At 45.4% G+C, this 17,428-nt stretch overlaps 1 protein-coding gene across 1 annotated transcript in view; it reads left to right on the forward strand.

Moving 5' to 3' along the window:
- The first annotated feature begins 8,172 nt into the window (after positions 1–8,172).
- LOC106143725 (chondroitin sulfate proteoglycan 4-like) overlaps positions 8,173–17,428 on the forward strand; it is a 57,555-nt gene continuing 48,299 nt past the window's right edge. Inside the window, 1 exon segment of the mRNA XM_013349784.2 lies at positions 8,173–8,495. Within this exon segment, the coding sequence (XP_013205238.2) occupies positions 8,417–8,495 (79 nt within the window). The 5' untranslated portion in view covers positions 8,173–8,416.

A 17,428-nucleotide genomic window follows, 5' to 3' on the forward strand; every position in this document is an offset into this window, starting at 1 on the left:
ATTCTGAGACAATGTAGGCAGGAGGAAGGGTGGTCTGAGGCTGAGCATTTACCAGGAAATGGACGATTATGAGACTTCCCATCTTGGCTGTGACAAGCGTCGTCTTTATGCTCCCTGTGATACTGCAGGAGCTCTGTAAAAGTTCAGGGGCAGTGGCCTAGTGATTGGAGGTATCCTGGAATGTCGGCAGGGACCGTGGGGACCATCTCCTTTTGTGGAGTAAAGCCTTGGGGATGCCAGTGGTGCTTTGACCTCTGCAGTGCCATAAAGCCAGATGAGAGCATCAGTTTTCACATTCCTTCAGTGGGAAGCTATTCATCGCAGACAGCAACACAAGCGATAATCAGGTGAAGGCTTCTGAAGTCAAATTCCTCAAGTGTATAACATACCATCAGATTCCAGTGTTCATTCTCTCTCTCTCTCTCTCTCTCTCTCTCTCTCTCTCTCTCTCTCTCTCTCTCTCTGCCTCTCCACTACCCCACTGCTAGCTGATTTCTGCCCTCCTTCTCTTCCTTTGTCTCTGCATACTAGTTTTCTGCGGAGATTTCAAGCCATGACCCTGTCTCCTGGATAAGCTGTTCTTCTATATGAACTCTGGATTTTAAAAGTAATGGAAAAAGAGACTAGTTATTCTTAACTAAAGGATTGTCCTGTAGGTGGTTAAGAACAGTGAAGAACACTTGCTGCCCTTGTAAGTGGTTCCCAACACTTAGGTTGGATCATAACCCCCTCTACCTGTAGCTCCAGGGCATCTGATACCCTCTTCTGATCTTTGAGGCTACTTACACACATATAACATAGACACATACACACACACACATATAAATAAAAATAAGATAAATCTTTTAAAAATAAAAAGATTGTCCTAGAGCCAGAGGGGACTAAATAATAATTTGAACTTATTAAATTTTTCTCTTTATGAGCTACCTTTCGTAAGCCATTCAAACAGGTAGTTGTCTTTGTATCTATGAATCTCATTCCCACCAAAGTTTATACTTTTTAGGTTACAAGAGCTACAGGGGTTGCATCTATGCTCTTCCTTTTGTGAGTCAATGACTAAAGCTGGAACAGAAAGCCGAGGGGCCAAACAGATTGCTCTTCAGATCAAAAGAGATTAAGGTGAAGTGGAGAAAAGATGTAGACATTCCTAGAGGAATGACAGGAAAGAGCGCATCTTCGTCATCATCACCAGCAAAGGTGCTGGAGAGCATCAGAAAGGCTGACCCCGAGGAAGGTGACAAGGGCCTTATTGCTAGACGAATGGGCCTGGCCAAGAATGGAAGACCTGCCTGAGGGCTGAGCCCCAATCTGCGAATGCCTCGGTTTTCATCAGAAAGAATCTGCTCCCGCTGTGTGCCAGGGAAGCACACTGTTTCTCCTGCTGGTGTCTAAAGGGGACTCAGCTCTTCCTGGGGAATCATCCGTATGAGGTGATGAAGCAAAGTCAAGAGCTTATGAGTGTCCTAGGGGCTGGGAGAAACAGTTTCCACACAGATACTAAAAACTGGGGGCCGGCACCTGGCTACAGCTTCACTGTCAATGTAGCTCTGCTCCGCACACGCAAACTCGGTGTCGGAATAATAGTTTCAGACAAGTAAGTTCCTATTTTACTTTCCATACTTGCGTATTTCCTTTTGAATGTCTTTAAACAGTACAACCTCTACTTCTTTTTCATGCATATATGTGTGTACATGTGCTCGTGTGTGGGGTGCATATATGTGGGGCAAGTACATACACATGTGTGAATATATATGTGGAAGCCAGGGGACAGCCTTGAGTGCCATCTTTAGGAATGTCATCCACATCTTTGAGATGGGGTCTCTCATTGGCCTGCAGCCCACCGATTAGGTGAGATGGGTTGACCAGCAAGGGCTCCTCCTGTCTCTGCATTCTCATGTGTGGCATTATAAGCATATACCATCATGCCTAGAATGTCTACATGAATTCTGGGGATTAAACTCAGATCCTAAGGCTTATCAGGCAGTCCCTTCATGGCTGTCCCATTTATCTTTAAATATCAACTTGACACAATCTAGAGCCATCTGAGAGGAAAACCTCCAGGAAGGATTGCCTAGATCCTGTGGGCGTGTCTGTGGAGTGATCGCCTTACTAACTGATGTAGAAGGTCCTAGACCATCGTGGGTGGTTCTGTGCCCTGGGCAGGGGGTCCTGTACCGTATAAGAAGGCGAGCTAAGCATGACCCCGAGACTGAGTCAGCAAGCAGTGTCTTCCATGTTTTTGTGGTACTTCTTAACTGTGATGGAGGTAACGTTGCACGGAATAGCAAGAAGGCTTGCCTTCAGGTTCCTGCCTTGAGTTCTTGCCTTGAGTTCCTGCCTTGAATTCTTAAGTGAAAGACTGTAACCTGTAAGATGAAATTAACCCTTTGCTCCCTTCAGTTGCTTTTGTTCAGAGTATTTCAGGACAGCAACAGACAGGAAGCTCCAACACAGACTGAGCTCTCTCTCTAGCCTCTGAATAATATTCTTTACAGAAGAGTGGTCCTTACTTTGCTTAAAGGAACTAAGAACAATAAATAGTCTTAGTTAGGGTTTCTATTGCTGTGAAGAGACACCATGGTCATGGCAACCCTAATAAAGGAAAACATTTATTTTGGGCTGGCTGACAGTTATTATTATCAGAGGTTTTTATGTCATTGCGGGAAGCAAGGCAGCACACAGGCATACATAGTGCTAGAGAGGTAGCTGAAAGTTTTATGTTTTGATCCAAAGGCAACAGGAAGTGAATTGTCTCACACTGGACATAGCTTAAGCAGAAATGAGATCTAAAAAACCCAACCCCACAGTGACAACTTCCTCCAAGGCCACACCTACCCCAACAAGGTCACACCTCCTAATAGTGCCACGCTCTAAGGGGCCATTTTCTTTCAAATCACCATAACAATTAACTGTCAAAATATTGTTTGTTACTATGGGTACTGCTCAGTTTTACGTCAGTTTGACACAAGGTAGAGTCATCAGAGAGAAGGGAGCCTCGATTGAGAAAATGCTTCTGTATGATCCAGCTGTAAGGCATTTTCTTAATAAGTGATCGATGGGAAAGGGCCCAGTCCATTATGGTGATGCCACCCCTGGGCTAGTGTTCCTGGATTCTATAAGATACCAGGCTGAGCAAGCCAAGGGAAGCGAGTCAGTAAACAGCACCCCTCCATGGGCTCTGCATCAGTTCCTGCCTCCTGGTTCTTGTTCTGAGTGAGTTCTTGTCCTCACAGCTTCTGATGATGGGCTGTTAGAGGAAACTGTGAGAAAAACAAACCCTTTCCTCCCCAAGTTGCTTTGGGCATGGTATTTCATCATAGCAATAGTACCCTAACTACCACATGATGTGTCCAGCATTCCAGTTGGATGATCTCATTTAACCTTACGAGGTCACCATGTTTCAGATGGAAAAACTGATTCTTGAAGGTTAAGCAAGTTGCTTTGATGAGTCATGGAGCTTGGGTTTAAATCTTGCATCACCTGTATCATCAGAGTGTAAAGAACATACACACAAAAGCCACTTCCCTAAATAGTGACACTGCTGTTTTGTTTTATGATGTTGAATTCCCCTCTGTACACCATTGGTTAATAAAGAAGCTGTTTTTGACCAATGACTTAATAGAATATAGCCAGGCTGAAAGATATATATATATATATATATATATATATATATATATATATATAGAGAGAGAGAGAGAGAGAGAGAGAGAGAGAGAGAGAGAGAGAGGGTAGGTGGAGTCAGAGCCTGCCAAAACCTTGCCGGTAAGCCACAGCCATGTGGCGATACACAGGTTAATAGAAATTTAAGGTGTAAGAGTTAGCCAGAAATACACTTAAGCTATTGACCAAACAGTATTGCTATTAATACAGATTTCTGTGTGATTATTTCGAGAGTCTGGGTGGCCGAGAAACAAACAAGCAGCCACCCCCAACAGCTGCTTTCTCCTGAGATGTGTGTTTGTGGAGGGGGTATTTCAAGAAACTCACAAGACTCACAATGCCCTCCTCGAGGTCCTATAAAAATGTAAAAACCCATTGTGAGCAGGGAAACATTCAGTGGGACCCCAGTGATATAGCTTTTATGAGTCAGCACCCTTGCAGGGTAAAGGCTTTTGGTTGGTGCAGTTGCTGCATCAACCATTCTCCTTGAGTAATCGTGACCAACTCAATGGCTCACTAAACTGATCTTGTATGCAATCTCTCATTGGTTACTGTGTCTGGGTGAATAAAAATAGGCTCTCCAGGATACAGATCACAACGCAGTCAGAGTTTTCCACCAGTAGCAATCCTCTGGAAGCTATCACTTAGAGAACGCTTCCAAGACCCTTTGGGCTTAGAGGAGAAGGGAGATGCATGAACTTGGGCTGCTGCACAGGAGAATGACCTCTTGGCCACCTCTCATTTCCCAAGCTCCTTTCTCTCCCATTAAATATGCCTCAGTATTATTAGCTGTGGGTCTCTGTTAGGATAGAATCTCCTACAAAGTGTTTATCTTCCCATAGGTCCTGGAAAACGGGAAACATTAGCATCTTCTTATATGGAAAAGATTTATTTCTTTTTCTACTCAAAGCAGGTGTCTGAAGATAGTCTCTGTAGAGCTGGTCAGAGCTCTCATCTAGCTTGTAGCTGCCACTGGTTGGAATGACTCCATAAAGAAATGTGACTTTTACGTGGGTTGACTTCTTGAGGAGACGCTGTAGAGAAACAGACTTAAAGCCACCATAAGCAATGGATTTCTTATAAAAAAAAACTGTGAACATTTTAATTTTTCTCATTTTAGAGCTATCCAAATTGGCTGGAGACCACATTTCATCCGGGAACGATGCACACGATGGATTAAAAAGCATTTTAAAAAGAGGAACAAGGGGCGTTCTACAGGCAGATAATCCTATACTCTCTCTCTCTGACACGTTAACCATTTTCTCTAAATTAAAAGCTCTGGGTTTATTAGCAATCCCTTTCTTGGCTTGTGTAAAGAAACCCAAGCATTTCATGTTTCCCCATGTGCTCATTAACAGGGCTTCCCTTACAGTGTGCAGTGGTCCCAGTGCCAGAGATACCTAATTAGTATCATATCATGTTGAGCCTGAAGGGAGTTTATCTAATCAATTCCTTTCATCTTTTAGGGGAGGAATCAAGCTGGTGTGGTGACTTGTCACCCTTCTGGGACCAGAGCCATGGCTCCCCATCTCCACTTGGTTCCCAGATATTCAGCATCAAGAAAGTCAGTACTTAGGGTGGTTGGTGTATACTGCAGACCACTAGCATAGTAACAGGATTAGACTTCAGTTGGGTGTATGCTAAGCCTATAGAAGGAAAATAAAATAGCCCTCTGTCCTAAAGATAAGGCAAGGATGCTTTGGAGGCTGACAGAGGAGCCCTACGGCCCTGGTTGGGCTCCCAGGGATAGGAGTGTCTGGCAAAATCTTACCATGAACCACACATGACGTTCAACACTTAACCACAAGTCTGTAGAGCCATATTTTAAACCTTATAGCATCTTCTGTTTACACAAAGAGACAAATAGGACTTGTAAGTGACTTTTCCGAAGTCCTACACCAATGCCAGTTACTAGTACCCCAGCTAGCATTTGTAGTAGGTCTTTCCAGACAGCAAACTTTGTTCTTAGAGACATCTGGAAGACATGGTGACTGTTGACGCCTTTTCTGTAGGGTGCTTGTGTTTTTAGACTGACTTAGATATCACAAGTTTGCCAAGATATTCTGTGTACCTACAGAGAGAGCCTGAGCTGAACTGATCTTGCGGCTATGCTAGACCTAATCGTAAATTCTACCTCCAGTGCTTTGGCCAGAAAGAGTCAGCCTGGGCTAATATCGACTCACATTCTGAAGACAACATCTAAAAAGTGTCTTAGTTAGGATTCTATTGCTGTGAGGAGACGCCATGACTGTGACAACTCTTCTAAAAGCAAACATTTAATTGTGGACAGTTCAGAGATTGAGTCCATTACCGTCATGGCAAGAAGCATGGCGGAGTGCAGGCAGGAATGGTGCTGGAGAGGGGTGGGAGTTCTACACCCGGATCCTCAGGCAGCAGTAAAGAAGAGTGAACCACCGGGCCTTGGCTGGACTTCTAAAACCTCAAAGCCCACGCCCACAGTGACATACTTCCTCCAACAAGGTCACACCTCCTAGTAGTGTCCCTCTCTATGGGGGCGGACATTTTTATTCAAATCACTACAGAGAGCTAGAGTGGGGAGGACCAGAGATTTGGTGTGATCTTAAGAAGGAAGAAACAAAGGTCTAGTTTATGTTTGTGTTTGTCTTACAGTCTGCTGTAAACGGTGGGAAGCCAGAGTGGTAAAGGTAGCAGGTTTGCACAGGACCGAGAAATTCTAATTCTTTTTGGCTGGATCCTGGTTTAGTTGCTTATTGTGTTGGTTATCATTTCATAACACTGATAAAGTGTATATTTGTTTAGGAGAGAGGACACAAGGGACCTGGATATGGATGAATACAGAGAGGCCCCCTGCCCGGGAAGTCTGTTAGATGTCTGGTGTTCGTCTCAGGGCTTACAAATGTCTTGCTGACATGGCTTGGATCTCAAGGATTTCCCGCTACATCCTACTATAGCTCCCCAACTCATGTGTTGAGGATTTAGTTTAAAGCTGGTTGTGCTATTTACATTGGATCTTAAGGGATTACTCCACTGATCCATTCATGGCTGAATGGGTTCTTAGAAAGTTGGCCTAGTTGAAGGAAGTAGGTTAGTAGGAGTGTCTTTGAAGGTGTATTTTATCCTCAGACAGTTCTCTTGTGCTTTCTGTTTCCTGCCTGTCCTGAACGGAACAGCTTTCTCCCGCCTTGCCCTTCTGCCATTGTTTCTGCTTTACCTCAGGATGAAAATCAGCAGAACCCACCTACCATGGACTGAAACCTCTGAAGTCGAGAGCCAAATCAGCCTTCCCTCCTTTAAGTTACCAATGTCTATTGTGTTTGAGCTCCAGTTGACAGGCTACTTTTGGTTACAAGTTTGGAGCCTAACACCAGGCAGATTCAGCTAAAAGGGGGCTTGAACTGTTAATGCAAAACAACCCAGAAAGGATTATGGTGCACTGGTTGCAGTGATGACTGGAGATGGCAGATCCCAATGCCAGGCAAAGAGCAACAAACCTTTTCTATGTCTTGTCTCCTTTTTGTGCACTAGCTTATTTGTAAAGTCTGCAATCAAAGCTACCCATAACTTCTCTACCTCCCCTCGGGTGAGTCACAGGCCCTCTTCGTCTGTGCTTCCAGTAGAACTCTTCAGATGACCAATGACTGTCCTATTTGGGTCATGAGCACCCACCCCGACCCGTCACGCGACAGAGGCATGGTCTTAGAAGCGGGTGCCAACTCCTATTTCCCACACATGGTGGGGCAGGCAATAGAGTGCAGCTGTCCTAAAGGAAGGCGGGGCTCCCAGGATCACAGAAGGCCGCTGTGGACAAAGCAGATTTTCTTAGAAGAGGAACAGAGGCCTGACAGACTTTCTGTTGCAGAAAAGGTCAAAATGTGATTCAATGCTTAAAAAGCACTTTATGACAGAATTAAAAAGGGGAACGAAAGGGAAATGAAGTCATCGTTGGTTTTATTAGGAACAAAGCAAGACTAACATTGACTGTCCTGGCAGTCGGAGAACTGGCGTTTTGACAACCCCCAGCGTGGCAAACTGTAGCCCAGGGAAGCTGGTTCTGCCGAGCCCTGAAATGTTCTGATCCAAAGGGCACTACTGGTATGGAGCTTCTCCTCACTGTGGCTTATAATCATGGCTCCCAAGGTAGGAAATGACAGGGGCCACATATCATCAACTCTTACACCTTAATTATTCTGACAGGTAGTTGCTGCAAAAATTCAAAGATTAAACATAGGGACCAAGCTTTAAAAGAAACAAAACTAAGGCTCCCATTTGCAAAGAAATGTCTAGGCTACCTTCTCTCCTGCCATTCCCGATCATCCAACACATATTCACAAACGTCTACACAGATGGCTGGCATTTTTAAGGCCAAGAAAAAAGAGCCACTTGTCCTTCTGAGATGTGCTGTGGTCAGGGGAACCGGTTCTTTCAAGGAGAGCTTAGGTCCTGCCCTGCTATTTCTCCCCCAGCCTGTTGCCCAGAGCTCTCTCTCTTCCATTCAGACACACAGAGCTCCAGAGCTGCAAGCAGGGAAGGGGGCCACCGCCTCCCTGTCCCCTCTGTCGCCTGCAATGCCTTGGAGCCCACACTCTAGTCACCTCTGATTTCACCGGGGCCGCCCACCCGTGCTGACCCCGCGCAACAGCTGCAGGTAGCAGAAGTGCCCCGCCCCATCGGGCCCCGCGGCTGGGGACACCGCCCCTCTCCAGGCTCTGGGGCGCGCGGCGGGCAGTGGCCCGCGCAGGTAGAGCTCGGCGCGGCCCCGAGACGGCGCGGCGGGATGAGGCGGCCCGGGGTCTGCCGCCTCGTGCTGCTCGCCGCTTGCCTGAAGCTCTGCGGGCCGCGCGGGGCGCTCGGAGGTACGCGCCCCAACTTCCCTTCCCCACCCGGGGCGGGCCAGGCCAAGTTGCGCTGCGCGGAGGGGGTGGGCGGCCGGGTTGGGGCGCGGGCCGGGGAGGCGGCTGGGAGAGCGGGACGAGTGGCCCCGGACCCCAGGAGCACTCAGGCCCGGTGTCCCCGAGCTGGCCGTAGAGGGAAGACGCAGAGTGGCCCTGTGCACAGGCTTCGCGGCAGTCGACCACTTGCAACTCCCAGCCTGGGCCTGCGCCCCACCTCTTCCCCGCGAACTCCAGGAGTTTTAAGGTCGGCCATCTGACCAGCAGAATGGCCGACTCCTGCGGGCGGCCCTGGCTAGTCCTTTTTAGTTCGGCCCGGGAGCTATTTGGGCTCACGTGACCTGCGAGGCGTTGGGGACTCTTCAGTTCATTTAGGATATTCTTTGGCCCCCTGGCTCCTTGTCCCTTTAGTCCCACCTTAGAGGGCCTTAGCTTTCCTGAGCCCAAATACTTAGTGTTTTCCTTTTCCCTGGCGTTTGGCCTACCTTCCAGATTACTAACCACGTGGTTCTTTAAACTTGCAGGATTACGCCCTACTTCCTGGGCCTTCCCACCTTCAATCCAACAAAAGTCTTCCAGAAATTCTAAATCACAAGCATTGCATGTCTGTCGTATTTTCTATAAGATTCTGAAGTCTTAAATTCATTTTCAGGGTGGCCATGGCCCAACAGCATTGCCGCAGGTGATCGTTGCGTGATAACGTCATTTTAGAGTGACGCTCCAGGGGCCATCTAGGTTCTGGAAGGCACCTCACCCTCCAGCATGCTTGTTCAGGTGGTGAGGAGGCTGCTTAGAAAAGCTTTGCACCTTCATCGCCTTCCTTCTTATTTCTGCAGGCTTTCCTGCCCTTTCTGGTTCCTTTCTGTGGGTGTGGCAAGGGGCCGGAGGTCTGGAACCGCAGTAACTGTAACGGAAGGGACAGGTATAAGCTGAGGAGGAGGGAGTCTCCAAAGGGCAGCGAATGGCCTTTGACTACCCAGATGTATCAGACAGGGAGCCAGTAACAGTGTGGGGGCAACGAGAAGCTCCTGGCTTGGCAGTCTGCTGGGTGTGGGCATCAAACCCAAGGGCTTCCCTTCTCAGTTACTCTGCACGGTTGCTTCTCTGAGTCTTGGCTTTGCCTCTGTACATTCACTGTAGTAATAACGTCCTCAGAGACGCTTAACCAAACAATGGCTTAGCAGACTGAGAATGCTCAATAAACACTCATTTTCAGCTTTCCATATTCATTATTCCCCCTTCTTCCTCTTCCATGCAATTAACGTGGCTAGGAGACAATAGGTTGATAGTCCTTTAGGTTAGGTGTGGGACTAAAGAATTCCACAACAGGGTCTTTAACATGTGTGTTCTTCATCTATGGCCCCCACAGCATGACAAGTGTTGTAGGCCTAAGCCTTGCCAAAATCTACTTTGTGATGCTTGGAAGAGTATTTTATTATTATTCTTTTATTTTTTGGTATATGGGTTGTAGGGAAATTAGGAGGCCCTGAACTCCACCATGTCCAGGACCCCAGAGCCTCAGATTCACCCAGGACAGGCAAAGCCTTCCTCTGGTCCATGTATGGATGTTGATAGTATGTGCAGAAAATGTTCACTGCAACCCCATGTATGGATGTTGATAGTACGTTATGTGTAGAAAATGTTCACTGCAGCCCCACCCCAACCCCCAGTTTGGGCCTACAGAGACTGCGCCTGAGATGAGCTGAACTTGTCTCCTTAATCCGGACGGGTACCACAAACCCAGCTTCCTTGTTTATCTGTATGTAGTAATAATGACTCTCTCTCTATTCAATCCTATGTAATAAATACATTGAGCTTTTAGGTCAGACGATCTGACCCCAGCGTTCTTTCTGTGTGTTGTTCCGTCTGTGTTTCTTCCTTCCCTTCCCTCCCCAGTCAGATCCAAGTCCTTACAGATGGGCATGGATGTGGTTATGGGTGTTTTACCTTCATATATGTCTGTTTCCCCACACATGTGCCTGGTGTTGGAAGAGACCAGAAGAGGGGATTGGATACCCTGGAACTGGAGTTCCAGATGGTTCTGAGCCACTGTGTGGATTCTGGGAATTGAACCCAGGTCTTGTGGATGATCAGTTCTTGCTCGTAACTGCTGAGCTGTTCCTCCATTCCTGAGAATATTTTCCTGAGTTTCCACATGTGTAATTTGAATTCATTTCCCCCTTTGTCTCCTTGAATAATTCAGGGTGCCTCCTTGAACAACTGAATGACTCAAAGAGAGCTATGTTCTTAGTCTTGAAGGGTACAGGGTGATGGTAGGTCAGCCTGGCAACTCACCACAGCAGAAGCCACCTTTGTCTGCCAGTGGAAATTGTCCAGTAAAAGTACTTTTAGTGGAGGTGCCTTATGTGTTCTATTTGTGAACCATACTATTGCCCATTGACCACATTGAAAGATAAGAAGCGATTGTGCATTGCAACTAGGTGCATATTATCAGTGGTTTATTTTTGCTTTGTTTTCGGTATTTCAGATTTTGACCACTTTCTTGTCAGATGTTGCTTTTGCATCCCAACAAGGCTGGGTGGGCACTTGTTCCAGAAGGAAAGTGCCAGACTGACCTGCTGCTCCTCGTTGCTGCTCTTTTCATTGTTTTTAATGTATCTTTACCCGTGAGTTTTTGGGAGAATTTTTAAAACATCTTGTATTAATTATTCTGCTGTGTGAAAACACCCAAGGCTGGATTTGTTGTAAAGAAAAAGTTTCTTTAGCACCTGACTTCGGTGCTGGCTCTGGTAAGGGAACCAAGGCAGTGGAGTTTATGGCTAGGGGAAGCCAGAGAATGTCCAGGGTGGGGCTTGTCTGGCATTTGGAACACTTCTCTCCAGAGAGCTGGCAAGGGTTCCCCGAAAACTGCCCCAGTCTCTCCTGTGAATGATGCCTTACGTGACCTGATGATCTTCCACTAGTTGCCACCTTTTAAAGAGGTTCCATTACCTCTTTTGGCATAGTAGAGACAAGGCGCCCAACTCTTACAGTTGAGACGCAGACCACATCTAAACCAAGGCACATTGGCCTTGTTTGTTTGTCTTGAGGATGTGTTTACTTACAGTGAGATAATGGCTGAACCTAGCTAATCAGGCAAGCCTGCACACGGTGTAAGTGAATCCCAGGGGAGGAGAGGAGCACCAGCCCACTTCCCCTACTGTAGAGTTCCCTGTTTGCCTTTGGAAGGCTTGTGCACCAAGAGGCAAACGACCATTTCACATGCCAATAGAGACAGAATTTCAACCACGTTGAAACGAACAAAGTTCTTTTCTCCTGTTCTCATTGCTTTGGTTTTTAGATGGCAGCTACCTCAGATGTCCTCATATATTCTTTCAACTCTGCAGTAAATATCCTGGCAGTCCTTTTCCAATTGGTGTCTCAGAACTGGTGCACAGATTCAGATTCTTTTAGCAGCTGGTGTGAGAGCAGATGGCACATGGCACAAGGTGCTGGCTCCTCACAGTTGAAACACCTACCGCCTGACCACAGGTGCACAAGAAACAGATAAGGGTCATAGAATTCCTGCAAGGGCTTTAGAAGGCAGGTGCCTTGGGAGAGGAGCGAGAGAGAGCCTGGGAGAGGCTCATCTTTTAGGCACCGTCACTCTAGGGAGGATGCCTGGGTCCAGCACGGACGATGCATGTCTGGGGTGGAAGCCGGGCAGCAGATAACCATATGCAGAGCGTGGATGGCTGGGCACAGGCTCTGTGGTACAGCAGAGGGGAGGAAGCTGGTGGCTCAACTAGGGCAGGCAGCATCAGGACTACATCACTCACTTATTCAGCAGAGACTGTTTGCATCAGAGACTGCAGGAACTGCAGCTCCCAGAGTGGTGCCAGACACGGGAATCCTTCATTGAGAGGCAGTAAGGGTGGAGTAACTGCTGGTTTTGACTTGGTAGCCCGAGGACCTAAACCACTGCAATTGCACGAAGGCTAGTTATTTGGGTGGATCAGAGAGTGGAGATCCTGGTGGGTTATGGTTTGCAAAGAGCCAGGGGGCTGCAAATGGCTTGACCTAGATCACCCTGGGCACTGAAGATGTTTTAGTGTGCCTGACCCTCCTGCCCTCTGCTCTGTCTTTGTCCAACAGCATCAGCTGCACAGTTATCACAGGGACCTGGTGCCAGAGCTGCCCTTCACGGCTCACTGGACAAATAGTAAACCTCCTGCTGTGCAGCTACAGAGCAGATTTTAGTTCATTGATTTCCTGCTCGGATTTAAATTGAATGGAGCAGAGTTTGTGTTAGTCTGCCTGGAGGTTGCCTAGGGAACCTAGCATGTTTCTGCTAAGTTATTGCTTGCTTGTAAGTTTTCTTTTCTTTTTTTTCTTCATGAGTGTGATGCTTTATTCCAGTGCAGGGCTCTTCTTAGAACTTTGTCTTAGGATTTTGTATGATGCCAGGGAATGTGTTTTTTTCCCCCCAATTTCAATTGGAGATTTAAAGATACTAAAATTATAGAAAAGTAATTCTAATTTCCATGATATCTAATAGACCTGGAGTATTTTTCTAAATACTTCTTTAATTAATTTATATCCACCAGATCCTTTTCTCCAAAAGGCAGAACTCATGTCTCTGTAGCTGAAAGCTACCTAAGGCTTTCCGTTGTTCCCAGAACCTTCTTACCAGGCCCACCAGCCAGGAACCTTCTGCTTGCCAAGGTGGTAAGTCATCTCTTTGCTCCCCTAGCTTATATGTGCATCAATAGCTCAAAGCACAGAGTCTTCTCATCCCAGATTGCCACCCCAGGAAGCTGCAACCAAACCCCAAATCTGGAGTTGATTAGGATTGCCTTCAGGCATCTTCCTCTCCCTCCTGCAATGATCCTACTCTTTAACCCTCTCTGGAGCTCACTCAGGCCTCATCCCTTTCTGGGCACCCCTTCGAGCCCTGTTTCAGTACTGTCGCCTGCTGAGTTACAGTCTGATGGTGTATTTCCCTGTCGATTCCTTTCTGATGCTCTTTCGACAGAGTCCTGATTTCCAGGCAGTCATTTCTAACGTGCGCTGGACATAGTTCTGTGCACTGAGTTAGGTGCTGATCTGACTGACTAGATTTTGATGTCCAGATCTTAACATCCCATTTGGGGTGACATGTTCTTGGGGCCAGATAACAACCACTAACACAGATTTTTTTTTTTAAAGTAGAGATTTGTAAAGGCCATTAAAGGAGCAGCCAGTCACTCTTGTTGTAAAGGTACTTTAAATGGTGAGAGAAGGCCCTCCATATGGAGGAGGCAGCTGCAAGTTGCTGCAGGCTCAACTATACCTGTCCTGTTCATCATGTACTGAGCCAGACAGGACCTTCAATCCCTTGTGCTGTCTGTCCATTCTCTTCTTTGTTTTCTCCCTCTGTTCCTCCTCCTGTTCTATCTTGCCCGGAACTGGAAACCTCCCACCCCATGACCTTTATCCAGACTGAGTGGTCTAATTAATAAAAACTGTGATTGCTTGATTAGCTGTAGTGGTTTGAACGTGATATGCCCCACCTCCCCCCCACAGGCTCATGTGTTCCAACACTTGGTCCCCCACTAGTGATGCTGTTTGGGAAAGTCGTGGACACTATAGGAGGGAGAGCCACGTGGAAAAGGCTTTGAGACTTACTGGTCTGGCCTCACTTTTCACTCTCTGCGTTCTGAGTGTGGATGGAGTGTGACCAGCTAGCTTCCTGCTCCTGCCACCATGGTGTCCTTGCTTGCTGCCATGTTTTCCTGGCCAGGATGGAATGTATCTATCTAGAACTGTAAGAAAAATTATCCCCCCCTTCTCCTTTAGGTTGCTTTCCTCAGGGTATTTTCATCACAGCTACAGGAAAGCAAGACAGCGACAGTCTCTTGTGTGTACCTTTGAGTCTTCAGTACCACAGAAAATCCTTGGGCTCCCTTGTGGACCTGGGAAAGACACACAGCTTTGATTCCTCCCTCCCTTAGTCCCTAGCTCACCCAAAGCAGCTCCCATCCTACCAACTCCACTCCTTCAGGGCCCTCTTCTTTCTGGGAACCTTTTTACTCTGATAGGCAACCAGCTGTTAGGTGAAGTCTTTACCATCTGCTCTTCTTGATGATACTTGGCACATGCTAAGCACTCCTTAAATAGTAAGGCAAATCCAAACCCAACCCAAAACAAACACAAAAACCAAAATCCAACAACAACAACAACAACAACAACAACAAAAAACTAGGAAGACTTTGGAAAAACAAGTTAGAGTCAATTGTGAGGTAAATACGATGACTGAAAACTGTCCCACGGGAGAAATCCCAGGCCAATATAAATATTTGCCTCCCAGGAGTACTGTGGTTTAGTTACCTTCTTACCAAACACAGTTGGCATTGTGTATTTTATCCCTTATTTCAGCGCAGGACAGCACACAGTGTCTTCGGCTTTCTGGTCAACCTAATTAGATACCAGAATCATGTCCTCACCTTCACCAGAACTCAGATCCCTGTTCCCTCCAGGAACTGACTACACTTGCTTTCCTGTTTATTCATATTGTTATTCTGAGACATGTATTGGGGCCCGAGAGGATGGGGTCAACGTGGAGGTAACTGAGGGCATCGGTAGCTTCAGACTGTCCAGCCAGAAGTTTTAAACCCACTTCCTTGTTTTTTTTCTCTGGAGGCGATGGAATTTTCTGGCTGCCAGCTGGAACTGGAATTGACTAGTGCCAGAGAGGTGAAACGTGGGAAAATATAAGGATATTGTTTACAAATGTTATTTAATCATCTCAGCAGTAGATCAGTAGATCTTATGATTTCAAAAACATTTCCTGGCTTTGAACACTTAACAATACAGTCTCCAGGCCTGTCAGAATTTGGGAAGTTGGCAGGGGGTGGGAGGGGGATTCAGGAGAATAAACTCAGCTGGCTGGGAGGTTAGTGATTGCTTGCTTCACCTTAATGACTTTAGTTCTATATTCTAGTATTGAGTTTACTTATTAATATATTGATTGACATTGATTGACTTTTTGAATGCATTTTTATCAGTTATGTTTGTTTTAAGTACAGTATATATTGTTCAATTCCAGCCCCCTTTATCCTCCTTCTTCCCAGCTCCTAGTTATCTCTCTCCTACATTAAGGATGAAAAAAGAAAAAAGAAAAGAAAAAGAAGATTTCCACATACGAGAGAGAACATGTTTGCATATTTCACTAACCTAATGTTCCCTGCTTCTACCCATTTTGCTGTAATTAATTTTATGGCTGACTAATAATGCATTATATATCTAAATATTATCTCTGTCTGTCCAACATCAATGTACCATGTATCAGTCATCCACAGTTTATCTAATTTCATTTATCCATTTGTCTGCTGCTGAGTTTTCCTAGCTGCTGTGACTGGCTCTGCAGGAAACACGGACGTGTATGTAATTCATCCCTTGCTTTCCTTCCATCCCTCGGATATTTTCTCTGAATGGGAAGGCTGGGTTCTACGGTGGCTCTGTTAACTATTTTGAGGAATCTCCATATTGATTGTCCTAATTTACATTTCTTAACAGTGCACAAACATTCCTTTACTTCTGCATATACTTAGCAGAATTTGTTATTGCTTCAGTATTCGTCATTCTAATTGGGGTAAGATGATATCCTCGCTCTGAACTGAATTTTCCGAGTCACTAATCACATCAAACATTTCTCATGCATCTCTTGGCCATTTGTCTTTCTTCTTTGAGAAGTGTTTGTTCAGATCATTAATAGGAACTTGTTTCTTTTGCTCTTGAGACTCTGTGCTCCTGTGTATTTGGATACCAGTCCCCTGTCAGGTGAGTAGTTGGCAAACGTCATCTCTCAGCCTTCAGATTGTCCCTTCTGTGTGAGTCGTTTCATTTGCTGTGCAGGAGGTTTTTATTCTGAGGAAACACAGTCTTTGCTGTTTGTTGTGTGACCTTAGAGTCCTTGCTATCTTTCAATACCAATGAGATATTCGAGGTATTTCCTTCTTTATTTTCTTCTAGTAATTTGAGACTTTTCAGGTCTTATGTTTAGGACGTGGATAATTCTGAGTTGATTTTTGTACAAGGGGTCAAGTTCCATCATCCAGTTTTTCCAGTGCCGTCTCTCCAGTGTATGTTTTTGATGCCGTTATTGAGAATTGACTTGTTTCTGGAACGCCTGCTATTCCCCCTGGTCTTTATGTCTGTTTGTATACCTGTGCCTGATGTTTGGTTACCATGGCACTGCAGTATGCCTTGAAATCGGGTATTGTGATGCTTCAGACCTTTTTTTTTTTTTTTTTTAAAAAAAAAAAAAACTAGGGTCTTTGGTGCTTAATATAAAATTAGGATACTCTGTAAAGAGTATCATTGACATTTTGGTAGAGACTGCCTTGAATCTGTAAATCAATTAGGATAGAATATATATATTTTTAATAATATGATTTATTCCAATTCATGAACATGAGATGCCTTTCTTTTCTGTGTGTGTCTTTGATGTCTTTCTAATTTTCCTTTTATTTCCTTGGATAAATTTATTTCTAGGTGTTTTATTTTATTTTTGTGTATCTTAAAAAAAACCCTTTTGCTTCACTGGTCTTTAATCCATTTTTAGACCCTGTCTTGTTTATTTCTTCTCAGATATTTGATATTTCTTTCCTTTGGCTTACTTGGGGTTTGATTTGCTCCTAGGTGCTTGAGATGTATCATTAGGTCGCATGTTGAAAATTTTTCATTTATTTTGAAACACACTTCCTCTGCTTTTGCTGTGTCTCATGTGTCCCATACGTTTTGGTAGATTATTTTTATTTATACTTTTTTGAATTTCTCTTTGAAATCTATCGACAGTGACACTAGTCCTAATTGTTCTTTCAGTCGAGGGTGGTTCGGCATCGAGTCCCTTCCAGAGTCTACTTTTTAAGGCTACTTTATTTATTTTTTTAAAGATTTATTTATTTATTTATTTA

This window comes from Microtus ochrogaster, chromosome 19 (genome assembly GCF_000317375.1).
Source record: "Microtus ochrogaster isolate Prairie Vole_2 chromosome 19, MicOch1.0, whole genome shotgun sequence".
In the NCBI taxonomy this organism is placed as follows: Eukaryota; Metazoa; Chordata; class Mammalia; order Rodentia; family Cricetidae; genus Microtus; species Microtus ochrogaster.